We start from the raw sequence: 15,949 nt of genomic DNA on the forward strand, positions 1-15,949 counted from the left end.
TAAGAAGGTAGATATATAATTACATCAGTATTGTGTCCTGGGTTATGCATGTGGGAAAATATATATGGATTTACTCATGTTTAATATTATTGTGACTAATCCTCTTTTATTGTATATTAATCATAATTAAAAGATTATTGAGTTACAGGTTAAAAATCAGAGCACTATTTGCCATAAATAGTGATGCAACAGTGTGCAAGACACAAGCAAGGACATTTAACTCCAAGCTGGCGGCTCTTGATTACACAAACATTTTTACGATTTTGATTGTCAAAATGTCTAGAAGTTATGCAAGATGTAGGGTGTATTCTCTCAAAATCATCATTCAAGAATTTGTCAAGTGTACAGGAAATGGTCTGTTAGGCCGCGCAATTACATTCTTATTCCCAGTGACATCACTTATAAAAGACATAATGAAATCACAAGACAGATTATGGATGTACAAAATACATTTTTGTAAAAATGCAAGAAAAGAGATACCATGTGCCATATAATGATGGAAGACATGCATGTGCATGGAAAAAGAGTTGCCATCACCAGCCCTCCTTCAACAAACATGGTTTTGTTTTGCATTCTCTTGTTGCACCATGTGTATATTTTTGTGTTACACTCTGTAATTGTCTTTTTCAGGTGCGTTTTAATAAGAAGGTGACAAATCACATCATTGAGGACTTCAGGCAACCTGAAATGAGACTTGGATGGAGATGGCAAGAAATAGAGAGATTTTACTTTTACGGTATTTAGCAGACGCCCTTATCCAGAGCTACAGAAGTGCTTTGAGTCTCTATCAATGAATAAATCAATTTGCTGGATTACAAACTTAAGATCCCATCAGCCTACAACTCGGAAGATTTTCTTTTAAACAAAGACGGCAAAACGGGAAAAATGCTATTTTAAGTACGTTTTCAGGAAAAGGTAGGTCTTCTCGTTTCAATAGGAGATTGGAGAAAACTGGAGAGATCATCAAAGCCTCACAGCTTAGTTTTGAAAACTCTACATTTTAACAGTTTAGTGTTGGTAAGCAACAAAAATAATAATTCATAATAATAATTATTATTACAAATAAATCAGAATGAATACAATAAGAATAAATTAATTATTTAAATGCTTTTGCTTTATGTTGTGCTTCATATTTACCTCAAATATGATTGGTATTGTTAAGTACATGCACCAACTACTTGGATCAGACTTCGTCTGTCCTACCTGCAAAAAAAACGAAAAGCTAATTTTTCCGTAATGGTTCTCAAACCACTCTTCAGGACCTGTCGACATTTTTGTTCCATATTTGAGTTGTGTGTTATAGATGATAGACAGCTATTTCTATAGTAAATTACCTGAAATGAATGTGCAAATGTAGAAGTTATTCTTGCCCCAACTCCTGTTTATTTCCGACTCAGTATTATACCAAATTGTTAACGGAAAATATTGACATGCAAGATGAAATAATAATTTAAAAAATTGTAATTAAAATTATATATAAAGAATTACGCAAACCTAATAGTTCTAGAAAAGGGCATTTAAAAAGGGGAGAAAAATTTATGTAAGTGGTCCTGGTATAATAAATCTATGGTAAAAAGATTTTAACATACATTATACCTTTCTATACATTAAACCAAAATAAAGCTGGTAATATGGAATAACTTAATTACATAAATAAAAGAAAACAAGTCATAACATTTGACAAAATACAATCATTAATCAGAATTTATTTATTTTTTAACAAACTTGAAAAAAGTCCTCTTGTCTGCTTCCGAGTACAAGAGGCACGTGTACTGAGGTTCTGTGCTGTGTCCTGTAAAAACAGTTTTGTCTTCACTTACAAAAAGACTATTTAAGATCAGCATTTACAAGAAAAAAAATAAACAGATTTAAATTAAACAAAACAATTTATCCTCTGAAATAATGATGCCTTTGTCTGAAACTTAAAGTTATAGAAAAACATTGCAAAGCTGCTTTACTGCAAATGTGTTAAGAAATGAGATCAACTTTCAATCAAATATTCAATTAAAACCATCTACAAACGGACTTTAGAGTTTTCTGCTTCTGTATAACAGAGCATGCAAGACATTCCCTCAGGAACATGGAGAATTTGTTTGTTTGTTTGTATTTTACAAAAACACTTGATTATTATGCAGTCCGTGTAATACTTTACCATAGTACATTGTGCTATACAGCATTACAAAAATAACTCGCATTCTAAAATTGTGAAAAATTGCATTATGGCAAAAAATATTAATTCATTAATTTTACTTCTTCATACAGATAACCACACAACTGGATATGACTAAACATTAGACCAGCAAGTATAAAGACCCTGAAAATATTGGTTGAATGCTGATAAATTGTGCTTTCATTTTAGTTTATTATTTCCATTTTTACACTCAAATAATGAAAAGAAGTCATTAGTAATTAAAAAATAAAACTAAGTGGTAGCTGGGGAGGATAAAAGGATAAGGGAAGAGAGCCTCGGGAGAGAAAAAGAAACACAAAACAGTGTACACGTGTGCGTGCATTGAGACAAAACAATGGAAAGTGAATGTAAAAAGTGGCAAAATAAAGGCATTTTTTAGTTGGAGAACCTGTCACCTATCTCTCATTCCTTTATCCCTGAGCCAGCGAGTTCTCCACATTAACAAGCATACTATTAGGAAGTACTTTGCTATGGATAATATGACAATATATACTTATGGAAAATATATAAATTAACAATACAAACAAAACACTTTATAGACCACTAAATTCTCAGTCTAAAGAATAGTTCATCTGTAAAAGTGCACTGACAGCCAAAATTTGAAGCATCGCCAGTTGATCATGTCACCTTGATGGATGGCTTGCGGTGAACACAAAGCAGAGTTACGTAAGGCACTCCAATAAAGGCCCACTTTTCACTGGGCCAGAATTTCAACACCGGGCCTTGTTCTGGAGCTTCGGAGGCTGCATCGAAGTAAGCAAAGCACACACAGCCAAGGTAGGAGGCCAGGCAGATCAGAATGTGCCTATAGAGAAGTAACAAATAACATTGTATGCATCAAAATATAGCTTTAAAATACTGTTTATTTCAATCAAGAGTGAGACTGAATAACAGATTTCTCCACTATTTCATTTGTGTGCACTCCAAGAAAATGGTTGTGTCTTGTGAGAAGACACTGTGTGAAGAATGCCAGTGTGCTACTTGTGTTTACTTTAAACATACAGAGCTGATACAGATGTGCACTCACCAGGCACAGTGGAGGTATGGGAAGTTTACAGATGACCACATTTCACAAAATATCCGGTCACTGATCCAGCACATGAGTGCTAAAGTCCACCACAGACCAGCGAGCAGGCCTAGTTTAAACACACGCAGATTCTCGCACCTATACAAAACAAATACAAACACACATTTACGAAAGGGGAAAATATATATTTTTTTAACAATATTTCATATTAAATTTATATTGTATATGTTTAGCCTTTATAACTTTTATACCTTTGGGACATCCTGTAAAACAGTTTTGTGGGGAAAAAAAAAAAAAAAAACTTGGTTTAAGACCAAGTCTGTTCACCCTAATCTCTCTTATCTATACAAACACACCTACAAACACTTTCTCTAACACAAGGGAGTCTCCTTTATTTAAACGGGCATGCAAGCACTATATACTGTCCTATACCGTGTTGTTTTGTACTTCGCTCTGGACAAGGGCGTCTGCTAGATGCCGCAAATGTAAATGTTTTATTATTATTATTATTATTATTATTATTATTATTATTATTATTATTATCATTATTATATACAAGTATTACTTGAATACATGCTTGGGTGTTTGAGAAAAAAAAAATTAACATTGCTAAATGTATTTCTAATTAACAATGCAGAGTAGCAATAAACATGCTTTTTGAAACACTATTTGCAAATTATTACAAGACCCAATCAAAATTAAGGAGTTTCCTGTTGAAAAACAACACTTCAGGCCTTTTAAATGCTTTGGTTAATGCAATGCCTTTGACAGTGACAGACAAAGGAGACAGATAAACATTTATCCTTTTAAATTTAACAGAAATGAAATAAGTTAACAAAACCAAGCAAACAGCTGAAACCTGAACAACTAACATTACATTTCTTTATACTGTAATGTTAGTTGTTCAGGTTTCAGCTGTTGATAATCTGTTGATAATTGAGGGGTTTTATTTCAGTTTAACTTAATTTTACAGTTTACAACCCATGTTCTGTGCATTTTTCATTCTGAATTGATCGCACACTGTTTTATCTTGTACTGTGCAGTTTTGCATACTAATGTGCTTTACACCAGCGGCCCCAAACCTTTTTTGCGCCACTAATTAATGTCAGATGATATTTTTACGGACCGGCCTTTAAGGTGTGGTGGATAAATACAACAAAATAAAATGAAAAGACCAGCATAAAAACTGGTATTTTCTAAATATAATATTAAACGTGAATCCACTGTGTTGTTTTTTTGTTCATTTTGCTCGCTTGGGGGTTTAAATTAAGCAGTAATGTATTATGTGTTAGCGGCCGGAGCAGCCTCTTTAAGAAGGTAGCGGATGGAGGTAAGACATGTGAACGAGGCATCATGACATGCATCAAGAGTGAGTCATAGACAGATGTGGCGTAGAGAATCCGGTCATTTTCCAAAATAAAACATAGCTCAGAATCAGATAATAAATAAAAAGGAAATTATGTGTTATGTATTCTTTCTGTGCGGCCCGGTACCTATTGACCCACAGACGTGCTTCACACCATGGTTCAGGAGAAACGCTTTGTACTAATGAATACAAGTATACTTGATGGACAAAAGCATTAGGACACCTGACTTTACCATCCATATGTGATTCTTCCACAAACTGTTACCACCATGATGGAGGCACACAACTGAACAGGATGTCAATGCGGTACAATAAACTTTTTCCTTAATTAAACTAGGAAACCCAAATCTATTCCAGCATGACAATGTCCCTCAGCATAAAGCCAGTTCTATGAAGATATGGTTTAAATGGGTTGGAGTGGAGGATCTTGAGTGGACTGCTATAGAGCTCTGATCTCAACCCAACAGAAACTCCTTTGAGATTAATTGGAACACTGAGTGAACCCCAGTCCTCCTCACCCTTCATCAGTACTAAAGCTCTTGTGGCTGAATAATTACAAATCTCTACTAGCACACTATAAAATCTAGTGGAACAACCTCCACTCTTCTGCTAAGATATTATAATATCAAATGTAATAAGTAACTTTTTGTTCACTAATTATATTAATTCAGTGAACTATTTTGTATCTTTATTGAACTACTGCTCCTGTACTTATTTTTATGCTCATGCAATCGACTGGCACTGATTAAAAAAAAAATCCCACTCATCGCCCCCATCGCATGATGCATTTAGACTGTTAAAAATGACTTTTTCCTAAGGACTGATGTGGAAAACATAAAGCAGTCAAATTTGCTTTATATCTTAATTGACAATCCACCCATTCTATAACACGACCCTTGTATGAATTTGGTTGAATTTCTTCATGGGGTTTGTTAGAGCCAGTGTTGTCTCCGCTGTCATGCGTGTTGGCCTCAGTAACTGACACTAAATCCTGAGGCACTAGGATAACAATGTCAGAATATTATGGTCTGCCAAATGCCCCAGCAATGAGAGAACAGGAAGAAGAAAGAGGGAGTGGAGGAAATATGGACATTGGAGCAAAACTCCAGCAGAGAAGTGTGAAATGCAAGTCAGTGAACAGCAAAGTTATAATAAATGTAGGAATAAGGTTTATGAAGTTCATTCAAATATATCGAATCCTATGCATATATATATATAGTTAATCGGACAAACCGTGATTTAAAGACGGTGAAAAAACATTACATCTAAATAAGATTTTAAAGAAGGCAACCTTAATATTAATCTCTAAAATATGAGTATGTTCTTCCATCTAATTGATTAAGTGTGTTTAAGAAAGAACTAAAGTTCCTAAGTGAAAAAAACTAATATAAGGAATCTATATGCAGGGAAGAAAAACATGTCTGGAAAATGAGTGAGAGGATGTGGCCTGATTAATATCATTTAATAGAGCAAATGCAGATAGCAACCCTAAGTAACAAATTATAACTAAATCTATACATCCTACAGAAGGATATTATTTCAATGGTATATAAAACAAGCCTGTCTATTTTTAGTAAGTTTTAACAAGGAAACAAGGAAAACATAAAAAAAAAAAAAAAAAAAAAAAAAAAAAACCAAAAAGCTTTTCTTTAGTTTTCTAATCAAATATTCTTTAGTCATTAAAAACGTAAAAAAGTTACTTATGTGAGCCCATGACATGTTTCAGAGCAGAAGTGGAACAAACTGTCCCTACATGCGGTGAAACACAGCTGAGTAAAGCAGATGATAGGAACTAGACTTCCTCTTCTGAGAAAAATTATGTCATGCTACACAACATTCTTAAAAAAAAGAGCCTGGAAATTAACACTTAGGGTACATACTGTATACCTCAGTGTCCTACCGAACACTGTATCATGTCCAGATCTGGTCAATGTTGACATGATGTATACAAGATGTATACATGATGGTAATAGAGACAAATGAATCAATCTATAACCTTAGCATTCTTGTTTAAGTTCAAATAATTTGTCTAGCAAATAATGATAAGAACATTTGCTGATATTAAGGAGATTTCTTAACACTTTTCACTTACATCTGAATTGTCAGTAAAGCATACAAAAAGAAAAACAGCTAAATTAAAGCTGACAAAAAAAAGGATACGTTTCACAGACTCGGTGAATGCAATATGCAATGTAAGAGACTACGCCTTCAATGTATATAAGCCTGAGTAATAACAGCTACCAACACAACCTATTATACATAACTATATACAAATACAATTGAAATAGTTTACACAGTTTATTTAGCATGTATAAAATAAGCCTCAAATGTCAGTGTGTTGTAAGGATCAAATGGTAAAGAAAGAAGGTTGTTTTGTTTCTAAGTAACATGAAACAAGCTTATAAAAAGATAGAACAGGAAACTGTTTTGTTCCTTAACATTAAATGTGACATGGATAAGTTGTAAGATGTGTCATTCTTTCTTTCTTTCGGCTTCTCCCATTAGGGGTCGCCACAGTGGACCATCCACATGTTTGATCTGGCACATTTTTTACGCTTAATGCCCTTCCTAACGCAACCCTCCCCATTTATCCGGGCTTGGGACCGGCACTAAGGCTTGTGCAACCCTAATGGCTAGGGTTGGTTCCCTGACCGGGGATTAAACCCGGGCCGCAGCGGTGAAAGTGTCATTCTTTAATAGGCAAAAAAACCTATGAGTGTAATACCTAACACCAGGCAAACCACCCTGTCATTCATGTTTTTCCTGAAACAGTATATCATGCCTTAATCCTTACATAGCTTACAAGACACTTTGGTTAAAAAAGCAAAATGTGTTGAGTCCATATAACTCATGCTTTTTTGATATTGCAGTTTTGAAGAAACTATGGTTAGCTACTCACTCTGCATGTCTATGTGGAGAAATAATGATATTAAGTCTACCTCAGCACTGACAACTAAATAAGAAGTTTATCAGATATAAGTATCACATTATTAGTTCTGAAAAAGCCAATATCATATCCTGAATGTTTTGTGAATCGTGTTAGAGTCACTGACCTCTTAAGTTCTGTTATAAGAAGAGCTGTGCATGGAATCCCCAATGTCATTAATGAAATCGAGTTAATGGCTGGTTTGATAAAAGCCAGAACAGTGGTGATCCCAGAGAAGATTCCTACAACCAATTTAAACCTTGACCTGGAGAAACAGAAAGACAGAAGAAATAAAAGACACTCTTTTGAACACAGAATGGTGGCATAAAAATGCAGATACAATAATACGGAAATTTCATTAAACTCATACAGCTGGTAAAGTAGCACATGAGATGCGATATGGTCTCACCTGTCTCTACGGAAAATCCTGGGCAGGTATCTCTTGGGGAACCACATGCCAATGGCACACATGAGTACCCATAATATTGCTAATTCATCAAGCATCTGTCCCAGGAAACTCAAAGTAGCGTGAAAATATGCAGAGCCAATCCCTGTAAAAGATTTACATGGAGTTTCTCTTTTACAACACAATCAGGACACGTAGCATATTGACCTTTAAAGGACATTATTTTCTCTTTTGGGAGAAAAAATATATATATATATACCTCACAACAATAGTAAACACTAATGGGAATATTATGAAGGATTACAAGAACAATTATAAATGAATGATTTCTCGCTAACACAATCACATATACACACATCATCAAACAATTGAATACACCAATAAATCTGTAGATCCTACAAAGGAATTGTGTTTGTGACAGAAGATTTTCTTTCATTCTTTTAAACTAAAGTCATGCCTTTCAGACACTTTCAGGAACTGCTTTACAAACAACCCAGAGAATGTAAAAAATTGTGTCAGCATTTTTTTCCTCGCAAGTACTTCATTTTACTCTCACAACCAAGACTGATAAAGACAAACGTGCTGCTACAATTTCAAAGCAGATACAGCTAATAGTATAATTCCCAAATACTGCGGTTTGTTATTTTCAATCTCTTTGTTATTCATACTGTAGTCAGTCATAACAAAGTCCCATAATAATCTGTTATTTATATATTTATATAAATATATATAAAGAACAAAGAACTACTTAGGTCGAGATTTGCTGATGAGGATTTATGGTTTTGGGTTTGGACAGAGTGGAAGTTAAAGATACCATCATGTAGTATTACAATCTGGTCTAACCAACGCTGGTTGTGTTTAGACTGGTGTCTTCACACGAAAGATATCTGTCAAACCGTTGAAAGATCAGCAAACATAAGCACTACATTGATAAAAGTCGAACTGAAGTGTGTTTTTACTCAAACAGCGTGAGAATGACAAATGAAACAAGAGGTGACTGTTGTTTTCAAGTGAACTCCACTCAGTCTGAGAAGGTCACTGTTCTTAAATGTGGCCTTGCTGCTATTTGTGGCCACTTCTCAATGAACATTTTCCCCAGCGGATTATTTTTTGGAATAAATAAAACACATTAAAAGGAGTCAAAAAAAAAAAAAAAAAAAAAAAAAGGAAATGCAGAAATGGATTTCGCTTATTCGTTTTGCTGGAAAAAACATTTATTGACCGCTTTAGTCAAGTCATAAGCAAGACGGAAAGACGGTCTACCATCTAAACCAAGCTGGATTTCAGAAGAAGGATTTCTATCAAAATAAAAAAAAAACCTTCTCAGTAGCTTTTACAGAGATTGTGTGCTTCTATCTGTCTCATGTCCCAAATAATACAGCAACAACAACAACAACAACAACAACAAAAGGTCGTGACCTCTGGTGCACAGAGCCAGGCCAACTCTTGTGTAAGTTCCTCACAGAGGTTACTCCAGGTCAGGAAACTTACCGACCACCACTAGGAGGGTCCAGATGAGATAGATTCCGCTGTTGAAATGCGTGGCGTACTGACGGAAAAGCCACATCAGAATAGGGGGCAGAATGAAGAATAAAATGTTGCTGATCTAAAGAGAAACGCAGATAGATGTGTGTAGAAAGAAGAGAAAGAGGGGGAAAAAAAGGAGAGAGAAATGTTACACATCGCCGAGGCTATATTTAACTACAGCTGACATGGCAGCTTAAAGTACAGCTTAATCTGAAGTACACCAAGAACAGAATGGAGTATGTGATGTTATACAAATTATACATGATGACAGTATTATGACACTGGTGATGGAGTGATGAAGCTCGGATGAACCTGAGTCGTACCGTGTTATAAAACTCTGCTATTCCCGAATAGATCAGATAATTCCCTTCACACCAGTCCACCTCCGAGCTCCCAGCCTGGAGCTGATCCCACAACCGTACACTCATGGCTTAACCACAAACACACACACACACATGCACGCACGCTTGTATGCCCACTTGCATACACACGAAACCACGCAGTCCTCTTTGCAGCTGATCGGAGCTCGTACACAAAGCCAACAGAGTTTCACGTGGACAACTTCAACGTCAAACTGCTTCTGTACCACGCTTTCGTTTCGTTCTGGTTGCTGGTCCACTCGTCCGGACTTGTCATCTTTGTGTCCAACTCGAGGTGAAAGTCCAGTTCACGGGGACGCGCTTTGTGTGCGTCTCTCTCTCTCTCTCTCTCTCTCTCTCTCTCTCTCTCACCCACTCAGACTCACGATAACAACACAGCGACGTGTGCATCTGCGCATGCGCACTGGTGTCAGTGCCCACAGTTTCCTGCTTGACTCGTGTCAGCAGCAGGTAGTTGTTGTCGCGAACTTTGGAGAAAGTCAATCGCGAAAGAATGTGCAAAAAACATAAACACCGAGCTCATGTCCTTCGCCACCGGGAACAGGGTGGATACCAGGGCTGAGTAGTACAATGTGTGTACAACAGGAAGTTTATCAGGCGTCCCCGCCACCATATATAGCCGGTTATGGCTGTTTAGTGCGTCACGTGTTAACATTCCTGAGGTGCAGAGTGCAAATGCTTGTGAGGAAAAAAACCCCCACTAAAGATGTGTTCAGCAATGCTGGAACAATCACACAATAAGCCTAATGGATACCACTGCAAATATCATTAGCAACCACTTGTTGTAAACCACTTAGTGTGATTGGGTATAAAGTGTATGAACGTTTTCCAAGTGTTATAATAAGATGTTCCTAATAAAGAGAAGGGGTTTGAGTCTGAAAGTGTTCCTAATCAAATAAAAGGTTAGTGTATCGGATAATATGAACAGCTAGTGTATGGAGGTGTTCCTAATAAAGTGAACAGTTAGTGTGTGGAGGTGTTCCTAATAAAATGAACAGCTCGTGTATGGAGGTGTTCCTAATAAAATGAACAGCTGGTGTATGGTGGTGTTCCTAATAAAATGAACAGCTGGTGTATGGTGGTGTTCCTAATAAAATGAACAGCTAGTGTATGGAGGTGTTCCTAATAAAATGAACAGCTAGTGTACAGAGGTGTTCCTAATAAAATGAACAGCTAGTGTATGGTGGTGTTCCTAATAAAATAAACAACTAGTGTATGGTGGTGTTCCTAATAAAATGAACAGCTAGTGTATGGAAGTGTTCCTAATAAAATGAACAGCTGGTGTATGGTGGTGTTCCTAATGAAATGAACAGCTAGTGTACAGAGGTGTTCCTAATAAAAATGAACAGCTAGTGTATGGTGGTGTTCCTAATAAAATGAACAGCTAGTGTATGGAAGTGTTCCTAATAAAATGAACAGCTAGTTTATGGAGGTGTTCCTAATAAAATGAACAGATAGTGTATGGTGGTGTTCCTAATAAAATAAACAACTAGTGTATGGTGGTGTTCCTAATAAAATGAACAGCTAGTGTATGGAAGTGTTCCTAATAAAATGAACAGCTAGTTTATGGAGGTGTTCCTAATAAAATGAACAGCTAGTGTATGGTGGTGTTCCTAATAAAATAAACAACTAGTGTATGGTGGTGTTCCTAATAAAATGAACAGCTAGTGTATGGTGGTGTTCCTAATAAAATGAACAGCTAGTGTATGGTGGTGTTCCTAATAAAATGAACAGCTGGTGTATTGTGGTGTTCCTAATAAAATGAACAGCTAGCGTATGGAGGTGTTCCTAATAAAATGAACAGCTCGTATATGGTGGTGTTCCTAATAAAATGAACAGCAAGTGTATGGTGGTGTTCCTAATAAAATGAACAGCTAGTGTGTGGAAGTGTTCCTAATAAAATGAACAGCTCATGTATGGAGGTGTTCCTAATAAAATGAACAGCTCATGTATGGAGGTGTTCCTAATAAAATGAACAGCTGGTGTATGGTGGTGTTCCTAATAAAATAAACAGCTGGTGTGTGGTGGTGTTCCTAATAAAGTAAACAACTATTGGATAGAGGTGTTTCTAATAAATTGAACGGTCAGTGAATGCAGGCTTTCCTAATCAAATGAACAGCTAGTATATGGAGGTGTTCCCAATAAAGAGAAAAATAAGTGTATGAAGGTGTTCCTAATAAAGTGAAAGGTTAGTAAGTAATGTTATTAAAAAGGTTATAATAAAAGTCAATGTAGGGAACTGTTCCTAATAAAAGGTGTTCATAATAAAAATGAATGTTTAGTGTATGAATGTGTTACTGAAAAGTACTACTTTTTTTTTTTACACTAATGATTTTTAAACTCATTGTTACACTCAGTACAACAATTCATAAACAGAGATACAAATAAAATCTGTTGATCATTGAATATAAGCCATTCATATTTGAGTCAGAAAACATTTTTACACATTTAAAGGTTGCATAGCCACAGACCCTCTCTAATGTAACGTTTACAGACATTAATATTTCATCTATCATCCAAAAAAAAAATCAGACCAAGAATTATGTTTTTAATGCAATCAAGAACTCAACAATAAACAATAAAAAAAACAGTAACAATAATAAAAAAAAGAAGAGGTAAAAAGAGGGGGCATACATACATTACAAAAGCATAGAAAAGCATACCTTTGTTACTATAAAACATCAAAGGTTTCAAATAATGATTTCAAGAATAGTATGAGTTTTTGAGTTTTAAGGTTCTGACATGTACTTAAAGGAAGTAATAATAGACTTGATATCAGATCAAAATAATCTGAAGTTGGGTTTACAATGAATAGCTCTGAAATCTACCCAAGAGACAAAGTAACAAAACAGTCTAATAAAAATGTACATTCTTAGAGTGCAAATCTGAAGAAGAATAATAGCTTCTGTAAATTGTACAATTTTACAATTTTACAACGAAGGAAAAAAAACACGGTAACTTCTGACCAAAAAGACAAGTGTGTTATTGTTATTGTCTGGATGCGTTTCTATTTGCTTTCTTTTATTTTCTTGCATTAATATATCATTTATGCCCACTAGGTGGTACTGTGGTGTATACATGTATTTACTAAGAAACGTGCGTGATAGTCTAGTGTATGGTGGTGTTCCTAACAAAGTAAACAGGTAGTGTATGGTGGTGTTCCTAATAATAAAATGAACAGCTAGTCTATGGTGGTGTTCCTAATAAAATGAACAGCTAGTGTATGGAGGTTTTCCTAACAAAATGAACAGCTAGTGTATGGAGGTTTTCCTAATAAAATGAACAGCTAGTGTATGGAGGTGTTCCTAATAAAATGAACAGCTAGTGTATGGAGGTTTTCCTAATAAAATGAACAGCTAGTGTATGGAGGTGTTCCTAATAAAACGACCAGCTAGTGTATGGTGGTGTTCCTAATAAATTTAACAGCTAGTGTATGGTGGTGTTCCTAATAAAATTAACAGCTAGTGTATAAAGGTGTTCCTAATAAAATTAACAGCAAGTGTATGGTGGTGTTCCTAATAAAATGAACAGGTAGTGTATGGAGGTGTTTCTAATAAAACGAACAGCTAGTGTATGGTGGTGTTCCTAATAAAATTAACAGCTAGTGTGTGGAGGTGTTCCTAATAAAATTAACAGCTAGTGTATGGTAGTGTTCCTAATAAAATTAACAGCTAGTGTATGATAGTGTTCCTAATAAATTGAACAGCTAGTGTGTGGAGGTGTTCCTGCTAAAGTAAACAGCTATAGTAAACAGGTGGATACATGTATTTACTAAGAAACGTGCGTGATAGTCTAGTGTATGGTGGTGTTCCTAACAAAGTAAACAGGTAGTGTATGGTGGTGTTCCTAATAATAAAATGAACAGCTAGTCTATGGTGGTGTTCCTAATAAAATGAACAGCTAGTGTATGGAGGTTTTCCTAACAAAATGAACAGCTAGTGTATAAAGGTGTTCCTAATAAAATGAACAGCTAGTGTATGGAGGTTTTCCTAATAAAATGAACAGCTAGTGTATAAAGGTGTTCCTAATAAAATGAACAGCTAGTGTATGGAGGTGTTCCTAATAAAACGAACAGCTAGTGTATGGTGGTGTTCCTAATAAATTTAACAGCTAGTGTATGGTGGTGTTCCTAATAAAATTAACAGCTAGTGTATAAAGGTGTTCCTAATAAAATTAACAGCTAGTGTATAAAGGTGTTCCTAATAAATTTAACAGCTAGTGTATGGTGGTGTTCCTAATAAAATTAACAGCTAGTGTATAAAGGTGTTCCTAATAAAATTAACAGCAAGTGTATGGTGGTGTTCCTAATAAAATGAACAGGTAGTGTATGGAGGTGTTCCTAATAAAACGAACAGCTAGTGTATGGTGGTGTTCCTAATAAAATTAACAGCTAGTGTGTGGAGGTGTTCCTAATAAAATTAACAGCTAGTGTATGGTGGTGTTCCTAATAAAATTAACAGCTAGTGTGTGGAGGTGTTCCTAATAAAATTAACAGCTAGTGTATGGTAGTGTTCCTAATAAAATTAACAGCTAGTGTATGATAGTGTTCCTAATAAATTGAACAGCTAGTGTGTGGAGGTGTTCCTGCTAAAGTAAACAGCTATTGGATGGAGGTGTTCCTAATAAATTGAACGGTCTGTGAATGCAGGTTTTTCTAATAAAGTAGTGTATGGTGGTGTTCCTAATAAAATGAACAGCTAGTGTATGTTGATGTTATTCAAAAGGTGAACAGGTAGTGTTGGAGGTGTTCCTAATAAAATGAACAGCTAGTGTATGGAGGTGTTCCTAATAAAGTAAATTAGACAAAACACAAGCAGCAAGAGACAACAATGAAGAAAAGAAAGGAGAGATTATAGTAAAGAAAGAATGGACCTACAGTACAAACATAAAAAGAGAAAAAAAAGCATAATAAAGATGTTAGTAAAATAAAACAAAGGGATCTGTACTGCTTCTTATGTACTTTTTAAGATCTCTTAAAGATAATGTTAGTAACTATATGTGTGTATGTGTATGTGTGTGTGTGAGAGAGGGATTATACTTTAATTCATTATTAATAACATCTGATGTTATTATGCAATTTTACAAGGGCAAAATAGCTTTTTTCATTAATATATAATATTGACATATTTGAGACATAATGTTAATGTTTTTGTTTTGTGATAAAAAAATTTACATTGTTTCAAAGAGATTCATAGCAGAACTGTGCATTTCTGAGCAACATGCAACAATCTTTCATTACTGAATGCATCATACATATGTAAAAAATGATCACCAGGGAAAGTAATGGCACTCAGTACAACAATTCCTAAACAGAGATACAAATAAAAGCTATTGATCATTGAATATTAGCCATTCATATTTGAGCCAGAAAACATTTTTACACATTTGAAGGTTGCACAGCCACAGACCCTCTCTAATGTAACGTTTGCATACATTAATATTTCATCTATCATCCATTTATTCTATGAAAGTTAGACAAAAAACCCATTCAGACCAAGAATTATGTTTTATATATGTAAGGAATATTGAGTAGAGAAAACAAGCGTAAGGATTTAAGCAAGTTTAACAAGGGCCAAGCTGTGATGTCTAGACGACTGGGTCTGAGCATCTCCAAATCTGCAGCTCTTGTGGGGTGTTTCCGGTCTGCAGTGCTCAGTATCTATCAAAAGTGGTCCAAGGAAGAAACAGTGGTTGAACAGGTGACGGATCATTGATGCACGTGGTGTGTGAATGCTGGCTCATGTTATCCGATCCAACAGACAAACTGCTGTAGCTCAAATTGCTGAAAAGGTTCATGCTGTTAATGGATCAGCACCAACACAATATTAGGCAGGTGGTCATTATGTTATGCCTGGTTGGTGTATATGGTAAATGAATATCACTCTGACCCATTAAAACAGCTCTTCAATGGTTCTTAAATGCTTCACTGGATAATATATGGTCTATAAGATTCCAAGAAAGAGATGTACTGAATCCTATGTTAATAGGAGCTTCTCTGTAGAGAAGTCAAGTCAAGAGTCAAGAAGCCTTTATTGTCATTTCAACCATATATTGCTGATGTAGTACACATTGGAATGAAATAACGTTCCTCCAGAACAGAAAGTGCATGTGTGCAACCTGGTGCAT

At 35.4% G+C, this 15,949-nt stretch overlaps 1 protein-coding gene across 1 annotated transcript; it reads right to left on the minus strand.

Moving 5' to 3' along the window:
- Positions 1 to 1,686: 1,686 nt before the first annotated feature.
- acer2 (alkaline ceramidase 2) lies at positions 1,687 to 10,404 on the minus strand. The gene is made up of 7 exons (XM_083541286.1): positions 9,767 to 10,404; positions 9,408 to 9,522; positions 7,920 to 8,061; positions 7,638 to 7,775; positions 3,219 to 3,356; positions 2,819 to 2,996; positions 1,687 to 1,792 (listed from the first exon to the last, which is right to left on the minus strand). The coding sequence occupies exons 1-7, from the start codon at positions 9,869 to 9,871 to the stop codon at positions 1,706 to 1,708; spliced, it is 903 nt and encodes a 300-aa protein (XP_083397412.1). The 5' UTR covers positions 9,872 to 10,404; the 3' UTR covers positions 1,687 to 1,705.
- Between the last annotated feature and the right edge of the window lie 5,545 nt (positions 10,405 to 15,949).

This window comes from Silurus aristotelis, assembly GCF_946808225.1.
Source record: "Silurus aristotelis genome assembly, chromosome: 5".
Taxonomy (NCBI): Eukaryota; Metazoa; Chordata; class Actinopteri; order Siluriformes; family Siluridae; genus Silurus; species Silurus aristotelis.